The sequence below is a fragment of the Oryx dammah genome, unplaced genomic scaffold (assembly GCF_014754425.2).
Source record: "Oryx dammah isolate SB20612 unplaced genomic scaffold, SCBI_Odam_1.1 HiC_scaffold_1, whole genome shotgun sequence".
NCBI classification, from domain to species: Eukaryota; Metazoa; Chordata; class Mammalia; order Artiodactyla; family Bovidae; genus Oryx; species Oryx dammah.
The window spans coordinates 99,185,900-99,212,715 of NW_024070185.1; the positions used below are offsets into that span (position 1 = coordinate 99,185,900).

At 40.9% G+C, this 26,816-nt stretch overlaps 1 protein-coding gene and 1 long non-coding RNA gene across 2 annotated transcripts; one reads left to right on the top strand and one right to left on the bottom strand.

Moving 5' to 3' along the window:
* The first annotated feature begins 1,391 nt into the window (after positions 1 to 1,391).
* LOC120863067 (dnaJ homolog subfamily C member 25) lies at positions 1,392 to 21,998 on the top strand. Its single transcript, XM_040239314.1, has 4 exons — positions 1,392 to 1,827; positions 14,645 to 14,797; positions 16,951 to 17,421; positions 18,824 to 21,998. Exons 1-4 carry the CDS (start codon positions 1,495 to 1,497, stop codon positions 18,944 to 18,946), a joined length of 1,080 nt encoding a protein of 359 aa, XP_040095248.1. The 5' UTR covers positions 1,392 to 1,494; the 3' UTR covers positions 18,947 to 21,998.
* LOC120863101 lies at positions 20,821 to 26,814 on the bottom strand. Its single transcript, XR_005720926.1, has 2 exons — positions 26,525 to 26,814; positions 20,821 to 21,008 (listed from the first exon to the last, which is right to left on the bottom strand). It is a non-coding gene; the product is annotated as an uncharacterized LOC120863101 (long non-coding RNA).
* Between the last annotated feature and the right edge of the window lie 2 nt (positions 26,815 to 26,816).

Genomic DNA, 26,816 nt, shown 5'->3' on the forward strand with positions numbered 1-26,816 from the left:
TGGTGGTACTGGGCTGGAAGAAGCACAAGCTGGAATCAAGATTGCTGGGAGAAATATCAAGAACCTCAGATATGCAGATGACACCACCCTTATGGCAGAAAGTGAAGAGGAACTAAAAAGCCTCTTGATGAAAGTGCAAGAGGAGAGTGAAAAAGTTGGCTTAAAGCTCAACATTCAGAAAACTAAGATCATGGCATCTGGTCCCATCACTTCATGGGAAATAGATGGGGAAACAGTGGAAACAGTGTCAGACTTCATTTTTTTGGGCTCCAAAATCACTGCAGATGGTGATTGCAGCCATGAAATTAAAAGACACTTACTCCTTGGAAGGAAAGTTATGACCAACCTAGACAGCATATTCAAAAGCAGAGACATTACTTTGCTAACAAAGGTCTGTCTAGTCAAGGCTATGGTTTTTCCAGTGGTCATGTATGGATGTGAGAGTTGGACTGTGAAGAAAGCTGAGCACCGAAGAATTGATGCTTTTGAGCTGTGGTGTTGGAGAAGACTCTTGAGAGTCCCTTGGACTGCATGGAGATTCAACCAGTCCATCCTAAAGGAGATCAGTCCTGGGTGTTCATTGGAAGGACTGATGCTGAGGCTGAAACTCCAGTACTTTGGCCACCTCATGCGAAAAGTTGACTCATTGGAAAATACCCTGATTTTGGGAGGGATTGCGGACAGGAGGAGAAGGGGATGACAGAGGATGAGATGGCTGGATGGCATCACTGACTCGATGGACGTGAGTCTGAGTGAACTCTGGGAGTTGGTGATGGACAGGAAGGCCTGGCTGCGATTCATGGGGTCGCAAAGAGTCGGACACGACTGAGCGACTGAACTGAACTGAACTACTGTCATCTAGCGTGTAGAGACCAGAGATGCTGCTAAACATCTTACAATGCGTAGGACGGCCACTAAAAGGCAAAGAATTATCCAGTTCAAATGTCAATAGTGTGGAGGCTAAGAAAGCCAGAACAAGATGGCCATGCACTTTAAGTCAGATAACGTCTAGAATCTCTAAAAGTTTAGTTTACTTTTGGAAAGGCAGAATGAGGTTATCGAGACCCGGCTTTAAAACCCTGGGCACACATCTTGAAGTTGAAAACCAGACCGCATGAGAGCTAGATTACCAACCGCAGCCGGTGAGGTCGTGATGCCTTAAAGACTGCGTGGGAAGGGGACAGTAGAGCGCTATGCACACACTGGTTAAGTGTACCTCAGAGACAGAGACATCCTCTAGGTCTGTCAGACTGAGAACAAACGCGGTTCTCTGGGACTAGGAACAAGTTTCCAGAACTACCGGAAGCAGCCGGGCTGCTGAGGCGTCCTGTTCCCCTAGCAACGGTCGTGAAGGAAGTGGTTGCGGCCGCCGCGCTCGGTGCGCCTGCGCCGAGGCGCCGCGTGCTGACGTGGAGCTGAGCCCGGGCCGCCGAGTAGGGCGCAACGCTAAGTGCCGGGGTGCGGCTGGGCTCTCGGAGCCGTGGCCCAGCCGGGATGGCGATCCCGTTCGCTCCGAGCCGGGGAGCCGGGGCTGCCAGCCGGCGCTGGTTAGTGCTGCTGCCGCCCCTGCTGCTCGCGCTGCTGCTCGCGCGGCCCGCGGCCGCCCTGGTGGAGGGACTCTACTGCGGCACGCGGGACTGCTACGAGGTGCTGGGCGTGAGCCGCACGGCCAGCAAGGCGGAGATCGCGCGGGCCTACCGCCAGCTGGCCCGGCGCTACCACCCCGACCGCTACCGGCCCGAGCCTGGCGAGGAGGGCCCGGGACGGACGCCGCAGAGCGCCGAGGAGGCCTTCCTGCTGGTGGCCACCGCCTACGAGACTCTCAAGGTAAGCCTGGGGGCTGCGAGGACCTGCCGGGGAAGCGCGCGGCGCGACCCCGTTGTCACCTGGCCGGTGGAGCGAGGCTCCCTGTGATTCCGGCGCCCGGCTCGACCACCTTTACCATCATTAGGATGCTCGGGCTTTCCCAAGTGAGGGAGCCCACATGCCCCATTGACAAAGATGGGAACCCCCTCAGTCTTGGGGAGTAGCTACCCCCTACATTTTGTGGCTGTCTTTGGTATGCAAAGGCATTTTAATAAGATGCAGCTCACACTTGGAAAGCAGGGTGATTATTCTTACCGAGGTCTATGATAGAACACTGGAAAGATCTCCAATGACAGTGCGACCGCCCCAATATGACATGACAGAAACTTGGTTTCGGGGGATGGTATTAATTGTGACATTCATCTTGGGCATAAGGTTCTAGAAAAACGTTAAGAACACCAGGTGTTTGACTTTTGTCTCTGACACCCCCATGTGACCTTGGATAGTGACTTAATATGTCAGAGTACCTGTTTCTTCATATGCAGGATTATGGCCATGAAACCTGCTCAGTAGGCTATTTTGAGGATTAAATGATCAATGGGAAACCTCCTATATAGGAGATGTAAATTGGTGCTTAATGACTTGAGTTTCAAGACTCTGAGAATTTCCAGTAGGAAATATTTTGTGAATATTTTTGTAGTTATTTAACAAAGGATTTATTGAGTCCTATGGAAATGGGAAGGGCTTCCCTCCTAGGACAGTCAGTAAAGAATCTGCCTGCAGTGCAGGAGACCCAGGTTCAATCCCTGGGTTGGGAAGATCCCCTGGAGAAGGAAATGACAACCCACTCCAGTATCCTTGCCTGGAAAATCCCGTGGACAGAGGAGCCTGGTGGGCTGCAGTCCATGGGGTTACAAAGAGTCGGGCATGACTGAGCGACTAACACACTTATGGGGTTGGGGAGATTTAGTCTGATCCTGTTTTCTACTGCAGCAAAAAGCAAACTATAAGAAATCACAAAGTACCAATCATATTTGGTGTGTTACTGTTTCAGGGGTCTCTTCATGCTAATACAACAGCAGTTACAGTTACAGTGTATTTTTGTCTATTTTTTCTTTCTTTTTGAGGCAGTTTTTCATGTTGTTGTATGGTCTGCTTTTAACGACTACTTTGAGTGGGGATAGTATAATTCAATCGTGAATTATCTTTCCAGATAAGATTTCTAGGGCTGAAAATTCTGAGTCAAGGAGTTTATGGCTTGCTCTCCAGAGCAGTTCGGATAATATAGAGCCATAAAATGCACCAAATTCGTGCCAGTATTGGTGAGATTGCAGTTTTCACTGGCAATTACCTGAGGAATGGGTGGGGGTTTGAGAAAGTGCTGTGGCCACAGGCAACCAAGAGGGCTTCGTTGTCTGTTATTTAGGATAAAGAGTGAGTAAGGAAAGACTGCCGAAAGATGGGGAGATTTTTCATCCAAGGCAGCCCGGCACCCGAAACTCGTCTGTTTTCTTCAGTGGGGAAAGAGAGTGGTCCAACAAGCAGCCAGAGCGCCTACCACTGCGCCTCCAAAGCCCTCGTAGCAGAGAAGGGAGCCTTGGGCAGGTGAAGAACGTCCGGAAGAGAGGCAGCAGAAACACTGGCAACTCCCGCCTTCTGCTGGGGTTGGAGATGGGTAGATTTGGCGCGAAAAGGGTGAGCGTAACGTTAACAACTTTGAAAACAAACGCCAAGAGATAAGAGACAGCGGGGGTGGGGGAACTCGCAGGACTCTTAACTGTTCCTGCTGTTTCCTTGAAGCGACAAATGCGGAGGCTGAGCTGGTGGCTCTGTCACGGTTGCCTCTCAGTGTTCCTGCAAGTTTAGCACTGATTCGTCAGCTAGTGAAGAGCTCGAGGAAATAATCTGTCCACTCAAGAACAAGGAACTTTGAGGCAGTTAAAAAGGAGTAATGTCTGGAGAAAGGCGCACTGTTCCTCTTGATTGGGGCAGGCTTGTGGTAGCTGCAGATGCCTCCAAACAGGGAACTAGAATTGGAATCGTGGTGATGGAGGGAGTGAGAGAGTGTTCTATAGTTTCCCCAACCCTACTCATCATTACTCAGGAGAACGGAAGTTACTGTGAGAGAAGAGGGGTGTCTGGACTTAGTTCAGACCCTTGCTGAGCTCTGTGAAAACTTCCATGTTAATTTTATAGGGATAGATATGGATTCCACTTGCACCTGGAACACCTCCAGGAACTTTTTTTTTTTTAAAAGCTTCACTGCAGATGCTCTCTCCTGGAATAAGGAAGAGGACTTTGTCTTGCTGTGTGTGCAAGCAGGTATTAAAAACAAACAGGGCGGTCTGATTTTATTGCTGTCATAACAGAATTGTGAGAAAGTTGTCAGAAGATATAATTTCTGGAGAATGCAGTGATCTGATCAACTGGGGTCATCCCCTCTAGGCAACAGTGTGTGGTACGACGTGCATGTTCAGTCGTGTCCGACTCTTTGTGACCCCATGAACTGCAGCCCACCAGGCTCCTCTATCCATGGGATTTTCCAGGCAAGAATACTGGAGTGGGGTGCCATTTCCTACTCAAGGGGATCTTCCGGACCCAGGGCTTGAACCCGCTTCTCCTGCATTGGCAGGCGGATTCTTGACCACTGCGCTGCCTGGGAAGCCAGAGGCAACAGAGGTGTAACCACTGTTACATGTTATATCTGATATCTGTTATGTATCAACCACTGTTAATCTGTTATATGTTGCACTTGGATTATATTCACAGCCTGGAAGGAGGGCTAAGAGGTCCATCTGGCTTTTACTTTGAGCAGGTCAGACAAAATAGTGGGAGAAGTTGATGAGTTCAGAGGCTCTGGAATAAAGATAACCACAGACACCTGCCTGGAATTCCATATATCACCTCATGGGGGCAGCACCGCTGACTTGGGACCACTTTTCCTTTCTATTTGCTCTTTCTGATACACAGTATATATTTCTCCATAAAGACTAACAGTAAACCTTGTGAGCCTGGAAAAGGAGGGAGGATCTTGGTAGGGCCTTGGGAAGACTGTTCTCCTTCACAGCCATGTTCAGTTATTGCCGGCATATAGCGGGAAAAGTTGATTCTGTATTTCCTTTGTAGAATGCTCAGGTAGATTCCATCTCTGGAATAGCATGTGACAGAAATTGTTTCTTTTGTGAAATCCGAAATAACTCAGTTGTAAGTTCACTGAAGCCAGGAGCCTTTCTTTTTTTCTCTCCCCCATAATTTTTTGATAACCTCCCTAATTTCTTATTCTTGGTGTGTTCAAGCCTCTTAATTTTTTTTAAACATAAATAAGAAGCTATATTATATCCTCATTGTAACCTTACAGTGGTGTTCCATTAAAACTTGTAACAACCAAGCATCTCTGACTCACCAAAATGAGAATTATATTTGTGTAAGGTATGGTGGGTTTCTGACTCTGAAGTTAGTTTTGGTTGAAATAAACACCTCTTTGAGAGAGCTTTTTTAGATGGAGATTGTTTAAAAAAGTGATACTAATGTGATTTAAATGTAGTTGGTCAGACAAGGAGATATTATCACAATTGGTCATTGTTTTTATAGCAACAGAGATTCTTCCTGTGAATAGACAGAATGGAAAAAAAAACAGAAAAAAGATGGTAATAATGGAGGGCAAAGGGAACTTGCCAGATGCTTTTACCAAGTCATGCTTAGTTCATGTTCTCAAATAACTTAAACTTCCAGATCTCAGCAGGGCTTGAAACCATTATGATTTCACACACTGCTTTATATTTGTTTCATAACATGAGTTAGGATGATGAAATACCTATTTAGTGTGTTTGACTACTGGGGATTCAGGGGACTCATGGACTTTGGAAGTTAAGTAAACAGACTCACTGTGTCAACTTTGGATCTTCTTATGTGGATATAGCACTTATCACACTGCACTGTAAATGCTGAGTAGCCCATCTCCCCTCTCCACTAAACCTTATTTTTGCATATATATCTGTGGCAACTAGCACAGTGTCTGGCACATAGATAATGAAAGTTTGTTAAATACATGCTCCTATCTGGAGATAGATTCAGATAGGATGGCAATTGAAAGTGGACTTCTGGTGTTTTGACACGGGTATATGAAGCCTACTTTGACATTTTACCCCAAATTAACTGGAGTTTGAAAGAGTGGTACAGATAAAATAAATTGGATAGGTATGAGTGAAAAATTCCTATGTGAGAGAAAAATCACATTTCTATTTTTAAGGAGAAATTATTTTCTCAGGGTTTTAAAGTGGGAGCATTAATTCTGCATATACATAAGAACTGGATGAGCTAGATAAAATGAGAAGGCTGGCATAGAAGTAAGCAGGTGAGGAAACAGCTGGTCAGGAAGGCTGCACTTATAAAACCTGTCCCTGGTAGACAGTGGTAGAGTTTGATAGCATTTTGTAAGATCCCAAGAGAAGAACACAGAAAAGGCCTTGGGGGTATTGCTGGCGTGCAGGTTATCTGATACATTGAAGGGATGTGTGGAGAGTACCTTCTGCTTCAGCCTTGTCTTGGCAGGGAAGTCACAGGAACAGTTCAGTTTCTCTTTATTGGTCTGGTTGATGTGGTAGGATTCTCGCAGTTAAGAATGATTTGGCAAAAGGGGCATTCTGAACTTCTTGCCCTGTTATGTTACTGTTTCTTGTTCTCCCTTTGTATATTCTCTTACTCAACCGTGTCTCCTAACCGGTACTGACGTAAGTTCTGAAGGAGGAGACCATAGCAATGAAAAAGGCCCAGTTCCTGCCTTTAAGCTTTCAGTATAATAAGGAGACACATGCTTATTGTTCAGTTATTATTTATTTAAGTTATATAATTTAAGTTGTGTAGATTATATTGCAACACTGAGAGGGCACAATTATTTCTTCTTGGAGGACTGGAGAAGAATGTACTCTTTGATCTGGATCTAGAACAGTCACCACGGTTGACTGTGAAGGGACATTTCTGGTAGAGAAAATTCTTGATCAACGAAAACACGGAGTTGTGAGTGTGCAGGGCTTGTTCCAGCAGTGAGATGTACCATCACTTTTATGCTTTTCCCAGGGACTCCGTTTTGGAGGAAGAAAATTAGCCACACTTATTGGTATTACTATCCTATTGATGTTATTATTTTTTCTTTTTCAGCATTAATCCACATTTTAATCAGACATTCATAATAAATGTGTATCCATAAAAATAATAGAAATGATGTGAAATTGTATTACAGTTGTGATGCTGATAAACAGCCAAGTTAAGTAAGCTTGATAACAAATAGTTTTCATTTCATACAAACTCTGATTGGTCACAACTCCATGTAACACTTATAAATTTGGGGGCCCTTTAACCCACTCCAGTACTCTTGCCTAGAGAATCCCATGGACGGAGGAGCCTGGTGGGCTACAGTCTATGAGGTCGCTAAGAGCCGGACACAACTGAGCAACTTCACTTTCACTTTCTGGGTTTAGTGGGAAAGATGACGTGTCGAACAGTTCTGCCACTGGCCCAGAAGGATGTGGTACCTTTTGTGCCACATTTGCTATTTCTGCTCTAAACCCATAAGTGTTGTTTACTTTTCACTCATCCCTTAACGTCACCTACTCAGTTCAGTTCAGTCGCTCAGTCGTGTCCGACTCTTTGCGACCCCATGAATCACAGCACGCCAGGCCTCCCTGTCAATCACCAACTCCTGGAGTTCACTCAGACTCACGTCCATCGAGTCAGTGATGCCATCCAGCCATCTCATCCTCTGTTGTCCCCTTCTCCTCCTGCCCCCAATCCCTCCCAGCTATTACTCCCTACTTATGGCCAAGGTTGATTAAACACCAGATGTGTTCAATTCTAGTGCTGTGACTCCTTGACACATGATGTTATCAACAACCCATCAGAGCTTTTGAATAACACAAAACTACTGAGTTAATGTAATTCTAGGCAGAAACTAAGCACTTGACATGTTAATTTTGCATGTGTAGGTTTATCATAGGTAAATGGAATATTTTGAGATATTCACCGCACAAAGACCCTTAGTGTACTTTTAGAGATTGTAGGGGAATCTACTGTTTCTAGGTTAGAAGCCTCTCAGGTGCATGGTAGGGAGAATGTTTCAGGAGACTGAAAGTAGTTTGGGATGGCCCCTTTAAACTGTGTTCAGGTGTGTTGAACTTTATGTATTGGCGAGTTACCAGATGTTTGAAAGTGGATAAGTAACACAAGTCTGATGTTTGTTTCAGAAAGAAAGTTCTGGGAACAAGATTGAGGATAGATTGGGGAAGGCAGGAAGCTTTTCTTGAGTGAACTCATTTTACTTCCACCTTCATCTTCTGGAATCTCACCATTCCTCTCTGATAACTTGGGAATCTCTTAACTGGTTCATCTCTCATTCCTTGAAACTGTGGTCACATTTTTCTGCTTTCCTCACCATCGTCTGTCTTTACTTCCTTATACCCCATCATTTAAACTGTCACTGACGTGTGCATCAGCACACATCCTGGAACTGTTCTTCCCAAGGTGAATAGTGATGGCTAAGCCTCAGATCAGAGGGCTGCTCTCCCTTTTGGAACTATTTGTGGCATCGGATGGCCACCAAGTAGTTCTTAAAGCTGCTCTCCCTTGACTGCCTTGATGTAATTCTCTCCCTTTGCTCTGAGCTTTTTCTTTCAGTCTGTATGGCCTTCTTTTTCCTCTGCCTTCACCTTAAACATTGCATTTCCTTAGAGTCTTATCCTTTGGGTACTCTTTCCTTTTCTAAGCTCTTTCTGATGAAACTCAACAACATCCTTGACAGTCCTGAAATTTGTGCATTCTCTGGGTTCATATTTTTAAATTGTCTCTCATTTGTAGCACAGGTACCCAAAATTAAACATGAAACCAATTCTGTTATCTTTGTTAAAAGCATAAATTTTAAAAGAGGATGACTCATACAAAATGAACATGTGTCAAAGATTTTATTTAGCTCTTTAATTAATGCAGGAACCAATAAGATATTAAAGTGAAAGTCTCTCAGTCTTATGCAGTTCTTTTCAAGCCCGTGGAATAGTCCATGGAATTCTCCAAGCCAGAATACTGGAGTGAGTAGCCGTTCTCCTCCAGGGGATCTTTCCAACCCAGGGATGGAACCCAGGCCTCCTGCATTGCAGGCAGTTTCTTTACCAGCTGAGCCCAAGAGAAAAAGTGTCCCACCGTTTACAGTCAAGACGAGGAGTGCTGAAATGCCTATAATACTGGTCAGTATGAGAAGGCAGTCATCAGTTCTCTTAATTCTACTGAACACAGTTTGTCTTTGTGTGAATAAGAATTATTGCATTACCCCCAGTTTTCCACAAGTTAATTTTTTTCGTACAAAGTTAAAGTAGACTTTTCAAAAATAAATAAAAGCATGCCTCTCCTACAGGAATAAGTAATACCTGGAGACTCCAGGCATTGAAAAGCTGTCCAGTAATTTTTTTCCTCCCCATTTCAAAATCTTCCACAGTTTCCCCCTGCACCTTCTCCATGCTTGATGCCCTCTTCCTTTATTCTTAGAATAACATGGTTCACAGAGTGACTATAATTAGAAACATCACTGTTCTCAATGTGATTGATTCCTGTACCCCTTTAATCACTAGAAGTCTTATTTTTTCTACTTCTTAGTCTCTGAAATCTATTTTTCCCTCATTCCATTCTTTATAATACTGTCAGAGTTATCTTCCAAAAATACACACTTAGAGTGCTGTTAGTCTCATACTTGAAAGCCATTTTATGTTCGAATAGCGCAGACAGTTCACACTCTAACACTTGAGCCTGTTGCATAAGACCCCTTGCAGTTCTTATGGAACCTGTCTTCCTGGCCACATCTGCTACTCCTTTCTTTCCTAAACTTCCCCAGTGCCTAAGCTTCACCGAGTCTATTCTATTCACTATGCTTCTCTACCTTAACACTTGCTGCTCCCTTTGCCTGGAACAGATTTAGCTGCATCTTATTTACTTTTCAAGATTGAGCACTCATTTCATGCCTTCTGTGAATCCTGTTACCAGTGGTCTCAGGCAGAGGAGTCAGTGCTTAGCCCATGGCTTTTCTTGCTTGCTAGATTCTTCCTGTACATGGGGGAGCTCTTGAGGCCAGGACTTTCGTTTGTCTTTTTATCCCCCTTTGTATTCAGCACATGGCTTAAATGCCTTGCATAAGTATTTGCTGAGCTGAAAATAACTAAGGTTTTTTTAAGCTCAGGTAACCAAATAGATGGTTAACAAACTGAAACACAGGAACAGATCTGGACTGTAACTATGCTTAACTTGAGATATTTATGTTACATTTAGGAAATGTTCAGGAGATATCTCAAAGTAAGAGGAGCAGGAAGAACAGATCTGAGTGTCACTCTTACGTGGTATAGAGTGATATTGCAAATGGTGGAAGTTGCTGTGAGCGCATGCAGACTGAGAAAAGAAGATGTTTAAGAGGATAGTTGCCTGAGTGGCTGCTGGGCAGGGAACAGGAAGAGAAATGGAAACTGAGAGCAGTTAACTTTCTTCCTCTTTAGTAGGGTGTGATAGTCTGGAAGAAAAATCAGGTGTTTTTTTTTTTTTTTTAAAGGATCATTTGTGTGTAAATTTCTTTCAAAAATAGGATGAATATATATATATTTTAAGAACAAACTATTACTGTATTTTCATATATTATTGATTCTTGGCCTTTACCATCCTAAATGGTTTCCATTATTTGTGTAATTGAAAATTTTTAATATGAAACTGGTTGCAATATCAAATTATTGCAGTTTACATCTGTTGAGATCAAACAATTCATTATTTCTTTCAAGGACAAGAACATAATATATTTTTGCCTCTGGGGAGGGGGGAATGATCATTTTCACAAGAGAAGGAAGGATTCAGTACTTTTTGCTTGTGGGTTTCCTCTTATTCACTTTTGATCTAGATATTGGTGGTTATGTTCCAGTCCTCCTGCATATGCCCAAGAGGATTGGGAGTGGAGTGAACACCAGCAGAAGCGTCATTTTTTCCTGTAGAGATTAGAGACAAGGAGCTTATTGCCCTGCTTGTCAAGGCTCAGGACAGAGAGGAGGAAGAAACAAGTATAAAGGTTTTGGCTTTGGAAAGAAGCTGGAATCTCCTGACCCTGGGACCTTAAGATCCACAAAATTGCTGAAAGAAAAAGTACTACCTTATTGAAAGGTAAGATATTACACTGTTTTAAGGTTTAAGCTCTTATAGCCACATTAGCATATCTTCATAAGCTATGAAATCAAGCAGTCATTTCTGCCAAGCCCAGGTTTTTATGATAACCCATCCTACCTTCATGGTGAGGTGGAGACCTGGGTGGCTGGGGAGATGTCTGCAGTGAGGGAGAGCCTTTACAAAATTTCATTCAGTTTTGAAATGATATTTATTGAATGCCAGGCACTGTGCTAGGCCTTGGATATACAGAGATTAATGGATCACCCAACCTACCTTCTAGAAGTTCTCATTCAAGGCAAAGAAAAAAACCCTGATGATTACAATGTGATAAGTGCTATAATAAATAGGTAATAAGTATAGTAAGAGTGGTCTGAATCTGTCTACTATTATTTATGTCCTAAGGGTTAATGGAAGCTCATGAGGTTGGGTAAAAGGAAAGTGCATTTGAGTTAAAGTGAATTATCTGTTCAGACATAGATATAAAAGAGCATGTTATACTTAAGAAGAACACACCAAATTCCAGAAGTTGCTATCTAATGTTTGCTGTGGGCAAAAGAAGAGAGAGTGATGAGATGTTGCTAAGTAGGTAAATTTAGGCCAGTTATGGAGGCCTTGTTGCATGCCAAGGAAAACTGAACTTACTTTACTAGCCACTGGGAAGCACTGGAGATAACAAACAAACAAACAGTGAGGCTACTTAGGTCCCAAGATGGGTAGGAGGAAAAATAGATATATGATATTAAAATAAGAATGGACATAAAACTCTTTAATTGGGTCCCAGTCTGTCTTTTCTTTTTTCCTAATATTCCTGGTGTCTTGTGTTCTTATTAGGTTGATCCTAAACTTGGTAGGTTACTGAAGAGTAGGACTTTGACTTAGATTGTTGAGACTCCCTAACTCTTCAATCTCTGCCAACCTTGAAACAACCTTGTAAAGTGTATTATGCATGGCTCAGCTTAAAATCCATTTTCTTCATTCTGGAGAGAAAGCTATAAACCCAGTAAAGAAAGAAGATTGTGGCTGAATAAATGCTATAACAAGGGGAACGCAGGCCTTCTTGTCTCTAATCATGACCAAAATAGGGTCATGAAGTTATGGGCCCCAAGGAAAAGAAAACCATTCTAAGAGAAGTCAGGCTTGACCCTGAAACCATTTACAGGGATGAAGTAGTTTGAGGACTCATTATAGAGGGACCTCAATAGACCCCACAGGCTCTGGTGACAGTAGAGAGGCCAGACATAAAGTATAAATTTTGAAGTTGCTGGTGCTGGAGCATTAGCTGACCATCCTGTTAATGAAGCTCTGGGCTTGATGAAGTCACAGATCTAGAGACCAGTGAGAAGATGGTGACTCGGGGGTAAGACACGGGTGAAATGCTTGAAGAAGGATATCTGCATTCCATGGATTATGACCTTTACTAAGATAAGAGAACAAAGAAAAGAGCATAGTCACCAGACGCAAGGTATCCACAGAGCGCATTTCAGTGGCACTCAGATCTCACTGGATGCTACAGCCAGGAGGAGTGCAGTCAGACCCGGCTAAGGGCTCTGCCGAGATAAGGATGCTGGAGGACTGTAGGAGCCTCACCCTGGGGGCAGTTAGTTTCAAAACTTGTTGTCTAGTTAGAGCAAGGAGAAGAATCGTGTTTGAACAAATACATTTCAAAAAGTATCTGCCAAAGCTGGGAGGCTGAGTTTAAAAGGCAATAATTTCAGGCCAGAAACAGCATATCTATAAAATTAGTCCAAAAAGCCAAAAAAAGGAGAGAGGATGTCCTTCAGGACACCTTTTGGTGTCCTGAAGGACTCAAAATGAGGTACATCAGATAGGCTTTAGTCTTCAGAGCTATCTGTATGACCTGTGCCGTTTTACACTCTTTGGGTTAGAAGCTCTAGAATATGGTGATGGCTTACAGAGGAATAATGGACTGACAGTTGAGGCGTGTGGTGTGCGGCTCGCAGGGTCTCAGTTCCCTGACAAGGGATTGAACCTGGGCGGTCGCAGTGAAAGCCTGGCATAGGATCATAGGCCACCAGGGAACTCCTGAGAAAATCTTTTCTGATGAAAGAGAATGTACAAGAAGTGAATGTGAAAATATCAGCCTGAGCTCAGCTTTCCTTATATAACAGATGATTCTCATATCGGCTCTCCATATAGTGCCATGGAATAGACTTTAAATATATTTACATCTAATTATACTAGATACTACTTCATCTAGCTTCAAGTTCTAGTCAGAGGTAAAATATATTTTGAATGTAATGAATGTAAGAGCTGTTACCGAGAGTGTGCTCATTCAAATTCAGAATTCTTTTCTTTCTTTTCCAAATTCAGAATTCTTCATAGGAAATATATAATGATTTTAATGGGTACAAGAAAGATTTTCTCATTAGCAAACTTTTTATTTTAAATCTAAGAAACTGCATATTGGAGGACTCAGGAGAGGCCTTGAACAGATCCAAGCGCCTCTGTGGTTACAGAGAACTAAATGTAGATTTTGAAATGGTTTTGCTAATAATCTGCAGCTTTATGAATGTTGAATAATTAATTTATCATAGAAATCCTCTAGGTTTAAAAAAGATTTTTGTTTTCATAATGGTTTCTGTTGTACTCACTTACAGATAAAATAATTTGCTGTGGCTTTAGTGTTTAACATTTTTTCTGGAAACAAGACAAGCTGAAAAACAGGTTTTTATGGTATTAAAAAAAGCAAATCATAATTTAATAGCTTTTTAACCTATGTAACTCAGTAAAAGATTGGCATTTGTACCCGTTACAAACTGATTAAAATTACAGAAGGTTTTAAAAAATGTTTATTTGTAAACATTTGAGCAGCATTTCAGAAGGCTATAATTTTTTCAGCATGTTTACACAATTAAGAAAGAGCTATATATTACTTTATGAACTGGGCTGTGAAAACATGTTATAATAGTAAAGGAGTACATATTTTTAACATGTCTTTGTATGATATATGTCATTTGATATCCAAAACAGCCCTGTAAAATTAGTAGGGGAGCTATTAATATCTCTGTTTTACAAGTGGAGAATAGTGAGGCTCAGAGAGGCTAAAATTTTTGCCTAAAGTCACAGAGGTAGATTTTGACCATTCTACTCCATCAATGTTTCAGTGTTTCCTTGAGATGAACATAATTCAGTCTTGAGGGCATAGACTGGTTTTGTCTATTATTTTGTTATCTTAATCTTTCAGAAGAAAACCTCCTATACAAGGCTGGGAAATGATTGTGAATATATATATACAACAGAAATAAACATTCTTTTTTCTATCAACAGTGACTGAGAGTAGGTGTCAGCATGCTCTTAAAGTATAAGAACAAATCTATATCCTTATTAGCACCACAGCACTGGCTAAATAAGCATAGCTCATTGCTATTGAAGTGTTTTTATTTTTTCCAGGAGGCCTAATCGTACTCAAGAATTTGAGGAAAAAAAGTTAAATTTTGCTTTATACCTAATATTAAAGTTCTGGAAACAAGTTTGCGTGTGCCTTTGAGGAATTATGGGACATTTTTTGGACAATTTGTTCTTTCATTCAGATTGACTATATAATTATAAAATTCTAGGTTTGACTTCAACAGACTATTAACTAAGGCCACTTTATGAGCTGTTGTGTGAGACTGGGTATCTTGTTATCTTTACTTTATAGGATGAAGAAACGCGAAAAGACTATGATTACATGCTGGATCACCCAGAGGAGTACTACAGACACTACTACCACTACTACAGCAGGCGCTTGGCCCCCAAAGTGGACGTGAGGCTCGTGGTCCTGGTCAGCGTGTGCGCCATCTCAGTGTTTCAGGTGTGTATTGATGGGTGTGGGTATCCATGTGCGTGGGAAGGCGTGCACGTTGCCTAGTGCTAGCCATTAAAACTGAACTAGAAGTACGCTTTTGTGCAGTTTTACTTCCATTTCAGATTAATTTTTCATGTTAGAAAATTATTTAATCAGTTGATAGTATTGGAATCTTTGATGGCAGGAAATCTAAGAAATTGTGCATGTCATTATATAACTACTAAAACTAATTACCAAACAAAAAACCCAGATCACTTCCTCATTCAGTTCAGTTCAGTTCAGTCGCTCAGTCGTGTCTGACTCTTTGTGACCCCATGAATCGCAGCACGCCAGGCCTCCCTGTCCATCACCAACTCCCGGAGTTCACTCAGACTCACGTCCATCGAGTCCGTGATGCCATCCAGCCATCTCATCCTCTGTCATCCCCTTCTCCTCCTGCCCCCAATCCCTTCCAGCATCAGAGTCTTTTCTAATGAGTCAACTCTTCGCATGAGGTGGCCAAAGTACTGGAGTTTCAGCTTGAGCATCATTCCTTCCAAAGAAATCCCAGGGTTGATCTCCTTCAGAATGGACTGGTTGGATCTCCTTGCATTGCCCGCTCTATATTTTCCATATAACAGCCAGAGTGAATGTCAACTAGATCTGTATGATTTACTGGTGACCCTTGAACAGCATGGGTTTGAATTATACTGGGTCCACTTATGCTTGGATTCTTTTCACTAGTTGTGGTCCTGCACTACAGTACCACACAGTTGAGGTTGGTTGAATTGGAGGATAGGGAGGAACCGTGTCTGTGTACAGTTGGCACCTATGGAGGGCCAACTATGAGTTACATGCAGATTTTGCAGAGGATGGGGCCCCCTCGTGTTGGTTCAAGGACCAAACTGTACTTTCATAGGATTTTTCAATGATTTCCCATTAAACTTGGGGAAAAATCCAAATTCCTTAATACGGCCTAACAAGTCCTGGCATCTGCCTAGCAAATGCCAGAGGTGTAGTGCTTGCCACCATTGTAACAAAGAAAAATCTCACACTTTGCCACATGACAGCTAAGGGCACTACTGCTCCAGTTTAAAAACCCCTGAAATAGAGTAAAAGTGCTACAGTAATTTTATGTTGTTTTAATATATCACAGAAATACAAGTTCAGCCTGAAATGAGTTTTCCCTACTATAATTCCTAAACTAACCATACCTATCATATCCTCCTCTAGAGGGGGGAAAAAAAAATAAGTGACTGGAATGAAGCAATTTGCTAGTTTCAAAATTACTTCTCCATAATTCCCAGAAATGAAATTCAATTTCTATGACAAAAGAATTCCTACTGAAACCAAGATTGTATATTTTAAATGTTTCAGCTTTTGTAGTATTGCCTTTTCAACAGGGAGAGGAAGGGCAATTTTACTTTTCTGTTTTAGATAACATAATACTCTAGTCACTTTTTTTTTTTTTTGCTATTGATAGATTGCTTCTATAATATTTTAGGATACTGGTATAATTGCTGTATTTATTCAGTAAAATAGCTGAAATGTGTGGAGGTACTATATGAGGAGTAGGACTTTTTCTGATAATAAAATCCTTTGTGGTTGAATATATTTAAGAAATAATTTAATGTTTTCCTGCCCAAATAAGTAAAGATTCAAACATACTTGAATCTTTCAGTTCATAATATGATGAACATTACTGTGGTATGTACAGATGGTTTAGGAAATAGATAAATATCATTGCCTGAGTGTATACCCTGTGATTGTTTGAAAGAAACTCCTTACCACCACGTTTTGCCTTTTGACTCCTCCAGTAAGTAGATTACAACTTTAAAGAAAGAAGAGAGATTTCTTAACTGTGATCTAAGGAGGAGTCTGATGGTAAAGATGTGGGATCAACAGGTACAGTGTGATTCCCCTGAGCCATCCTCTGATCTTGGGTGTCTCCTGTGGAGAATCAGTGGCTTTTTGGCTCAGCTGATGACTTATCTGACTTGTCAGTCCTGAAGATTCCCATGTCCACACAGCTATTATTCAACTGTATCTTTTAACCTACAGAGTAAGATCTTTGACGTCCCTGTTTTTAATCAAAATGGGTTTTTTGCGGGCAGGATTGTGTTCACCAAGATGAATTTTGGTAATAAAAGTGACCTGTTTTTCTTTGTTAAATATTCTAGTTTTTCAGCTGGTGGAATAGCTATGACAAGACGATCAGCTACCTGGCCACGGTGCCCAAGTACCGTATCCAAGCCATGGAGATTGCCAAGCAGCAGGGGTTACTGAGAAAAGCCAAAGAGAAGGGTAGAAACAAAAAGTCCAAAGAGGAAGTTCGTGACGAGGAGGAGAGCATCATAAAGAACATTATAAAAAGTAAAATAGATATAAAGGGAGGCTATCAGAAGCCCCAGATACGTGACCTTCTCTTGTTTCAGATTCTCTTAGCTCCTTTTCACCTGTGCTCGTATATAGTGTGGTATTGCCGATGGATCTATAATTTTAACATCAAAGGCAAAGAATACGGGGAAGAAGAAAGACTGTATATCATACGTAAATCTATGAAGATGTCAAAGTCTCAGTTTGATAGTCTAGAAGATCATCAGAAAGAAACTTTTCTTAAACGGGAGCTTTGGATAAAGGAAAATTATGAGGTGAGTAATGACTCTGCTGTGATTTTTACTGTTATCTTCCTTACCAACTTAAAACTAAAGGATCACAGAAGTGTGCTCTAATTTCTGAAATTGAAGAGTTCAATATGGATAAAGATCTTTTGTTGACAATAATATAACCAGTAGTTATAACAATATAACTAGACAATAAAACTAGTGAGTTTTTAACCTGTAAATTTGTCCTTTTAAAAGATGAACTTCAAATACTTTAATTTACTAATGCGAAACATTTAAAGAATGGTCTAATTTGTTATGTTAAATTGCACTGGGATAGAATGTATGTTTGCAAGGATGTCACCATTATCTGTTAATTGCACTCACTAAACTTTGATCGTAACATCGTATGGAAAACCTGAACTAATTTTATGGCTGACCCAATCAATATATGAAACATTTTCACTTTTAAGTAGTTTAAGCAGCCCGCTATACAATAAACTGTCATGGAGTGCTATCCTGGGCTGAATTATGGTATTATGTGAAATTATCTTAGGTATTACTTCCTGAAATTTGGAATTAATGTAATGTCTTTCTAAAATTTGATATGGCTGTGAAATTGGTTATGAAAACTTGTCCATTTAACTTTAATTGACATCCACTAAAGATTATAGAAATGAAAGATATTCTTTGTTTTTAACCTCTGTGGTTTATTTAACCTTCTTTGGGAACTTTAAAAATATTTTGAAAAACCAATAATTATCTTTGAAGATAAAAGAAGTCGTAAGTTCAGTTTGGAGACAGAAGTATTTATAAGGTCACTTTGTTCCTTGGTTAGGATCAACATATACTTAAAGTTATCTGTTAAATTTACTGAGTACCATGTTAAGAAAATTTGTGTTGATTCTTTAATATTGGATGTTAGCTGTAGAGAAGAAATGTTTAAACCCTTTAAACTCACCTTACGTATAATTTCAAGGAAGAAAAGAATACATTTCCAGGTTATAGAAATCAGTAGAAAAAAACACTAGTTCTTACATGAGTTGTTCTTTTTTTATTTTTTAATTTAAATACTGAATGTTAAAGTGCTTAATTGCTTAGTATTTTTTGGTGCATGGTCTTCAGAACACAAACCAATACATTCATTGGAAACTTTTACCTAAAATTATATTTGAAACATATAAACATGCTGTCCTTGTTCAGTTGTTGTGTCCAACTCTTCGCACCCCATGGACTGCAGCACACCAGGCCTCCCTGTCCCTCACCATTTCCCGGAGTTTGCCCATGTTCATGTCCATTGAGTCAGTGATGCTATCCAGCCTTCTCATCCCCGCCGCCCTCTTCTCCTTTTGCCCTCAATCGTTCCCAGCATCAGGGAAACCTGCCATAAACCTAATGAAAACATTTCTCTTTGGATTATCAAGTCAATTCATGTTATTTATACTTATAGGTCTACAAACAAGAGCAAGAAGAGGAACTAAAGAAAAGACTGGCAAATGACCCTAGATGGAAAAGATACAGGAGATGGATGAAGAATGAAGGGCCTGGACGGTTGACATTTGTGGATGACTGAAGACTGCTGGGATGCTGCTATGCCAAACCTTAACTGATACCATTTTCATAACTGAATTATTTTAGCAATGTATCGACTGCACCTCAGCAGCAACTAAAATTCCTCAAGAATTAAACAGAATAATGTAGACATTTAAACTTTCCCTTCAAACTTTATACATAAGACATTTATCATTGTTCAATTTTTATAATCGATTTGTGGATTTTGTTAAAAGACTTGACATGAAGATTAGTTGCCATTTAAAAATTTTATATCTTTAGTTAAAAATTTGACATGAAAATTTATTAGATACCATTTAAAAATACTACGTGTTAAGTGTTTATTCTTCAAAAGTGTTTCCTTATTCTTTGTTACAGTGCTACATTTTTCTGCTTTTGTGACCTCTGATAGTTTCACAGAACGTAATTATAACAGCATTTAATAACATTATTGAGCGTGTCTTTCTAGACACAAACTTCTTCAGCAAAACGAATTCAATTATCATGTCATCTTCATGACAGTCATTATAGGATTGAAATAAGTTCAAAATATCTCTCTGGGAGAGTCTTCTGCTGGGCTGTCTTTATACTATCTCCCCCAGTCATAATATTGTTAATAAGATCAGAAACTCTCCAGGAGAGTGAATGTACCTTCCTGTCCTTGTGGGATGGTCTTGATTACAGTCATTATAAGACTATAACTGTGTTCGCAAACATTTCTCCAGAAGAGGACCTTGTAAGAAGGTCTTTTTGTACCACAGCATTGCTTTCTTAATCCTCCCTTCAATTAAAGAAAAGAAAACAGAGCGGAAGTAGTGTAATGAAAAGTTCATATATTATGAAGTCCTTGATTAGTAAAAAATCCATTTTATGTGAGCATCTTTACATGAATTTAAACCAGAAAGAAGAGGGGCATGGGTGTGTGCTGTTCTATCAGACAATGAAATGTAAACGTTTTATATGTGTGGAGGTGACAGTAATTTACACGTGATTTGATTGAATCGAGTATGATACAGGAGCAGAGTATCGAAATACATTCATGGTAGTCGGTCAGTACTCCTGTTAAAAGATATACCCCAGCCCATCATATTAATAAAATGGTTGCAATGTATCCCAAGTTTGTTGATATGCCATTTTAAGTCAAAGATTAACATACTGCTTTTGTATTATTTTAAAAGATGTAGCATAAAAGTATAGCATAGTAGATAGGCAGAATCAGTTTCTCCTCAAAGGAAGCTAGTCCTTTCAAGAGCTCAGACCAAAATATCTGACACATACAAAGACGCAGGAGGGGAAAGTTCACCGCACTTGTTAACGTAGCAAAAGACCTGAGGTGGATTATTTATTTCTGTGAGTGAGGGCCTCAATTACCTCATTAGAAAATTAGGGGAGCAGTCTGGCTAGATTATCACTAAGGTCCTTTTGCAGCTCTAAAATTATATAATATTTATATTTTTGTAGACTTCAGATGAAAGTGTTATATGCATCCATATTTTTTGGGAGGGTGGAGAAGTCACAGCCCTAAATTATAGGAAGCTGTGTTTCAAACCCCAAATGCCCAACTCTTAACCATAGATAAATGCCTTTGAAAGGTGCTGCAGTTGGTCTATAGAGTCAGTAATCCCTGTTTCAGTGAATATGTTATCATACATTTGACACACAACAGTATTATCTAAGAATGAAAGTGTGTACCATATGTTACGAAGACCAGAAAGAAATCTAGGTACTTGCCCTTCTGTTAAAACTTCAAATAAGTTAATGATTAACTGTATTTTTTTTTAAACCTAGTGATAAGGAAAAATGAAAGGACTGAATGTGTTAGCATTCATAAAGGTTGACTGATGAAAACAGTGTATCTTTGGATATTATTTTGCATATATATGCTAGATTGCTGTATTTTTTTTGGTCTTTATATAGGAATCTCATTTCTGGAATTGTTCCTGGCAACCTGCTTACTTGGTAAAAGTTTGGTCTGTCTTTTGGAATCATGGCCATTGCATGGGTAAGAGGAATGGACTCTCCTTCATAGGACTGTGATTCTTCTCTCCCCTTTCCTCAGCAAAATGGCTTTATGCTCCAAAATCCTGGAGGAAAGGAAGGGCAATTAGTTGTATCACAAGTGTCATTCAAGTATCCTGGGTATCTTTACTGTCTCCTTACACTGCCCATCCCCACCAAAAACCCAACAGCTTCTCCATTTTAGAAACATCTGGAGAAGAATCTTGAGTAGGGGATACCAGAATCCCACTATAGTTAGAAAATCTTTCTTGAGCTTCATTTTAGAGCTATCACCTTTTCCAAATTTTTACTTGGAATTCAGGAGTTTACAGAGCATAGTTGCTTATTGGTTTCTATTTATTATCACTTAATGTAATTGAGGTCTGTGCTAAAACTACCCTTAGAGTTACATTCACATCAAATATCCTCATAGCAGATTCCAAAACTGATCCTTCCTTCATTGGTCTAATTTCTTTATGAATTCTCCAAGTTCTACAAATTGTAGGTTGCAGTTTCATAACACATCTATCAAGTTAGGGACCATGCCTAGAATTTTAAACACTACAAGTGGTATGTAGAAATTTAAAATATTACATGAAAAAATAGTTCAGTTTACAGAATTGACAACTATTTTAGTACTATTGAATGTATGTTTAGAAAATTGTAGTTTATTTCCTTTGAGATTATTTTTTGGACTGAAAGGGCAGTAAACTTTTTACACCCATGCCTTGGAAATATTTTCCTTGAGTGGAAGCCAACTGCTAAGCTTACGTTCTGCTAATGTTCTAAACCAGTGAGTTAGCCCCAAACTGAAAGTTCTGTGGAAATTAAAGAGACATGGCTTTTATTAGACGTTAGTATGAATAGGTCTAGCTACTTAAAGACTTTATATCGGACATGGTCTCTGGAGTTATAATTGTGCCCTTGAGGCAGGTAAATGTTGATACCTATATAAAATAGTTGTGTATGGATGAATTATAATTTTATTTACAAAATGTGATACTCTTCACATTTAAATATGTACTAAGGCCAAATCTGAACCTTAATAACTAAATAAAATTTGCTAAAGAAATTAACTTTTCTGGTTTCCTCATCTGTGAAATGAGGGGATCTTTTTAGAGAATTAGGACTTACTCTATAAGCCTTACAATTTACATAGGTTTAGGGTCTTAAGTAGATTAGATGGCTTGCAATTGAGAAATGTTACACATTATTTAAGTAAAAAGCCTACATAATTTGTCATAAACTTAATCAGCTTCTTAAAGGATCAGAGTATCCTTGACAGTTGTGTATATAATGGGTCACATGACTTTAGGTCAGAGACATATGGGATTTCTTACAGACTCCTCTCCAACTTTATTAGGGGATGAAGAAACTTCCTTCCATTTCACTGTGTCTTCTTTTGTGACCTCAAGACGAGTGAGCAGAATGCAGTCACATGGTTCAGGCTTTGCAGCCAGATCAAAGTTTTGCTTCTTGGCCTTTTGGCTAAGATCAAGTTTAGGATGGAGACTTCCTAGGTGGCACAGTGGTGAAGAGTCCACCTGCCAATGCAGGGGACACAAGAAATGCAGGTTCGATCTCTGGGTCGGGAAGATCCCCTGGAGTAGGAAGTGGCAGTCTGCTCCTTTATTCTTGTCTGGAAAATTCCATGGATGGAGGATCCTGGTGGGCTACAGTCCATGGAGTTGCAAAGAGTCAGAAGCGACCAAGCACAGACCAAAGTTTAGTTCCTGGCCCTACAAATGATTAACAGCTTGACTTCAGACAGGTTAACCTCTGAACCCCATTTTTTTTCATCTCTGATAGTGATACTAACTTCATAGGATGATTATGAGAATTAAATAAGATGGGGTAAAATGCCTGGCCTATATTAAAGTTCAATAAGTGAGTTCCTCTGCCTTTCAGAGAGAAGACAGTCTTTTTTGTTAAAAATCCATGGTAATACTGTTAAGTGATTACAAACCTGTTGTTTCTTTACTATTTTAATAGGTATTTGAATTCCTTACTTTGTGCAGAGTACTGTGCTAGAGTGAAAAAGTGACACTCCTTAGGGTTGGGATTTGTGTGTCTTACAATCAGCTGCCTGCCCCTTGTTGCCCCTGAGGTACAAGGTGAAACAGCTGAGATTACAGCTCAGAAAAGAATGAACTTTCAGAGCAAATAATCTGCTTGCTAGTTCAAGGCCTACATTTATGGAAGGGATACTTCCAGCAAAATACAGAGGCATGCCTGGAATGGTTGCTCAAAATGACATCAAGTAGCCCTAAGTTATACTGCCTCCTAAAGTCTTAAGCAGCCTGTAAAAATCTCTGCAGAGAAGCTGAGTCTATAAACCTGTTGGTGAATTGTTCACTCCTGATTCATTTTTCTAAGTTCTAAAAATAATGCAGTAGCTATAAGGAAGTGACATGGATTTTTATGGTCCATTATATTGTGTCACATTAAATATAGTTGTTAATGTTTTCCTGTTTCTTTTTAGAAAACTGAAGGTAAAAGAAAGAAAACACCTCATTTTATCATTTATTGGAGAAGAGTGATTTAAAGCCTCTTTTCTGGAAAAAATAACCCGCTGTTAAAAGGTGACAAAATACATATTAGGAGTGAGGAATTAGAGATCCTAACGGAAACAAATGAAATATTTGTCTTTAGAAGGACACTGACATTTCTAAGAGTACTGAGGTTCTTAGAAACAGTGGAAATTTTATCTTAACCAAGGGGAAAAAAATGTGTAACAGTCTCTAACATACTGGTGACCTTTTAGCCTTCATCCCAGATTAATATTCCTAAAATATCTTACCGTGTGGCTACCCCACTGCCACAGACTTCTGTTTCTTTTGAGGTATCCTGTGACTTGTAGTCTTAACAGCTTTGTATCCTCTATTACTCACTAGAGCCTTCTTCATTCGTTACCTGATTCATTCCATGGCCCCCCTGCTCTCCATATTGGAATGCTTTCCCCCTTTTGTTTTCCCCCTGTGACACACACATATCCAAAGTCTAGGTCTCACCATCTAAGATGAGCTTATCCTAGTCCTTCCAGTCTGTATCTTTGAATTCTTTGCCACATCTTTTTTAAACACAACTTTTCTGTCAACAATTTAGTCCTGTTTCCAACATGTACTTTCATTTTTTTTTTTTTAAACCTGTTTTTTGACTAGACCTTGTGGTGTGAGAACTTGCCACTAGAGGGCTTTAAAATTTGTCAGGAGACAAGAAAAATTCTTTTTAACACCCCAAAAACTGAACACATAGCTCACAAGATGAATAGAAAAAAACTGTTCAGGCTCAACGGTTAAGGCATCTAAAAGACTTAAGGCACCATTTTCCATCTATTAGGTCAGTAGAAATAAAGAACCACAATATAGATTTGTGGGTACAAAGAACTAGCCTTCTGGTGGGAATAACTATTGCTGTCACCTTTTGGAGGATAGAGTGGAGAAAACTGTTAAAAACTATTTATCTTTGATCCACTAATTCCACTTTTAGGAATGCATCCTGAGGAAATAAAAGACATGCACAAAGCTGTTTAAGGCGGCCACCACAGTGTTAAAGAATAGGGCAGTAGCTGAATAAATTCTGATCCATTCTGATTCCATTATGTGTGATATACCATTATGAAATACCACACAGTCATTAAAAAAATAAATGAAGAGCATATCTTTTTTTGACTGCCCCTGGATCGTTTCTAGTATCAGCATTCTGGTTTTCCTTTGGGAAACTGATCTTCCCCTCTCAGTCTATACAGTTTGAGTGGACTGAGAAACCATCAGTTTGGGTTCCCCAGAGAAACAGACTCAGATGGAGATTTTCATGCAGAAAGTTTGTTGTTTAGTCGCTAAGTCGTGTCTGACTCTTGGGACCAGACTGTAGCCCGCCAGGTTCCTCTGTCCATGGGGATTTTCCCCCACAAGAATACAGGAGTTCATTGCCATTTCCTTCTCCAGGGGATCTTCCCCACCCAGGGATCAAACCTGCATCTCCTGCATTGACAGACAGATTCTTTACCACTGAGCCACCTGGGAAACTTTGTTGGGGAGTGTCAAAATCAGTAGCTGTGGGGGAACGGTCCAGGGACTGAAAATTAAGCAGAGAGAAGAGCTGAACTGTGAGGCAGCTGTCATTAAGGCCTCGGATGACCCCAACCAGGAGCCTGGACCCATCCTTCAAGGGAAAGAAAGTGAAAGTGTCAGTTGCTCAGTCGTGTCCAACTCTGTGATCCCATGGACTGTAGCCGGCCAGGATCCTCTGTTCATGGAATTCCCCAGGCAAGAATACTGGAGTGGGTTGCCATTTCCTTTTCCAGGGGATCTTCCCGACACAGGGATAGAACCTGGGTCTCCCACATTGCCAGCAGACTCTTTACCGTCTGAGCCACCAGGGAAACTGCAGCCTCAACTGCTAACTCCAGCTGAGGGGACTGGAGTTCAGACCTTTTACATCCCACATCAGTCATTGGATGAGAGCTGACAAGGGGAGCGGTGGCTCTGGTTAAGGGCAGTTTCTAGAGTGACTCAGCTGAGAGGCATCAGCTGCTACTACTCCCAGCAGATGGGGGAACCAGTGCCTTTGTCCTAAATGGGAAGTTGGGTGGTACCCCCCAGCACCCACTAGAGGTGGGGCTGACCCCACCCCACATCCTGCTCTTGGCCAGGTGCAGCTAATCTGAGCATTCCAATACCACACAACCCTTGCCTTCAAGTAGTGACTGGTTCAGGGGTAGACCCATGACTCAATAAGGTCAGTGAGATCCATTAGGGGATTTTTGCTGGAGCAATTAGAAAAGATGCTTTATTGCCTTTGGGTTTCCTAGGCTGGGACAATGAAAGCATGGAACTTTCTTCACAGTACTACAGGGAGTCTATTTACCATTGAAGAAAACAAGGCCAACACTCAGAAAAAGAGTGAAGAGATGGGAGAATGAGAGCCTTACAGCTATTATTTGGGCAATTCAACCCATGAAAGTCCCTGAGCTTTTCAGTTACTCAAACTGGCATACTACCTTTTTTGGATTACTCAGTTTAAGTGGGTTCTGACAAATACAATGGCACACAAGAATAGTAAGGAAATATTCATAATACATTAAATGAAAAAAATCAACAAAACATTTTACATATAAGTAATGATGTCGGTTTTGTAAAACTAATTATTATTAAAAAAGAAAATGCAGCATAACAGAAACAGTGGTTACAGTTAAACGACAAGATGGGAATGAGGCCAGCTGAACTGTGTGTTCGGCAAAGAAGTCAGGGTCTTGGATTTTATACTACTTACGCTACTGACCCTACCAAGTCAACTGGTTGGATTCCCGTCAAAAACAGCTAAAGGGTATTGTAGAAACCTGTTTCTGAAACCTGTTTTGAGGACTTCCCTGGGGGTCCAGTGATTAAGACTCCGCGCTTCCAATGCAGGGGGTGCAGGTTCAATTCCTGGTGAGGAGACCAGGATCCCACATATGAAGTGGCCTGGCCAAAAAATAAAACTCGAATCTTGTTTCCGTTCCATCGAACCCCACCCACTGACCCTCGTCTCCCGAGGATGACACCTTCCGAGGCTTAGCAGCCTCACACCGGGTCCCTTTTTTCTCCCACTCACTGCACACCTCGCTCCAGCCACACACTCCCGGTTCCGATTCTCCAGGAACGCGTCCTCGCCTTCTTCATCCCGCTCGCCCCGCGCCCACTCCCGCTCCTAGAAGGAAGCCCTAGGCATCGACGTGGAAGTGGGCGCCCCTGTGTGGGCCGCGCTGCGCGGCTCTGGGGGACAGGTGGGGACGCGGCTTCCCTCTCGGCTTAGGAGGAGAGTTAGGTGTCAGTCAACTCGGGACCCCGAGGTGTCTGTCATCTCGGAGAGCGGCCGCGTGGCGAGGCCGGGCGCGGGGGCGGGCGACAGGG

Bases quoted from the DNA above. Each gene is read 5' to 3' on its own strand.
- LOC120863067 (XM_040239314.1), top strand. From the start codon at position 1,495: ATGGCGATCCCGTTCGCTCCGAGCCGGGGAGCCGGGGCTGCCAGCCGG. The intron at 14,798-16,950 runs GTGTGTATTGAT...TAAATATTCTAG, and splicing joins GCGCCATCTCAGTGTTTCAG to TTTTTCAGCTGGTGGAATAG. The intron at 17,422-18,823 runs GTGAGTAATGAC...TTATACTTATAG, and splicing joins GGATAAAGGAAAATTATGAG to GTCTACAAACAAGAGCAAGA.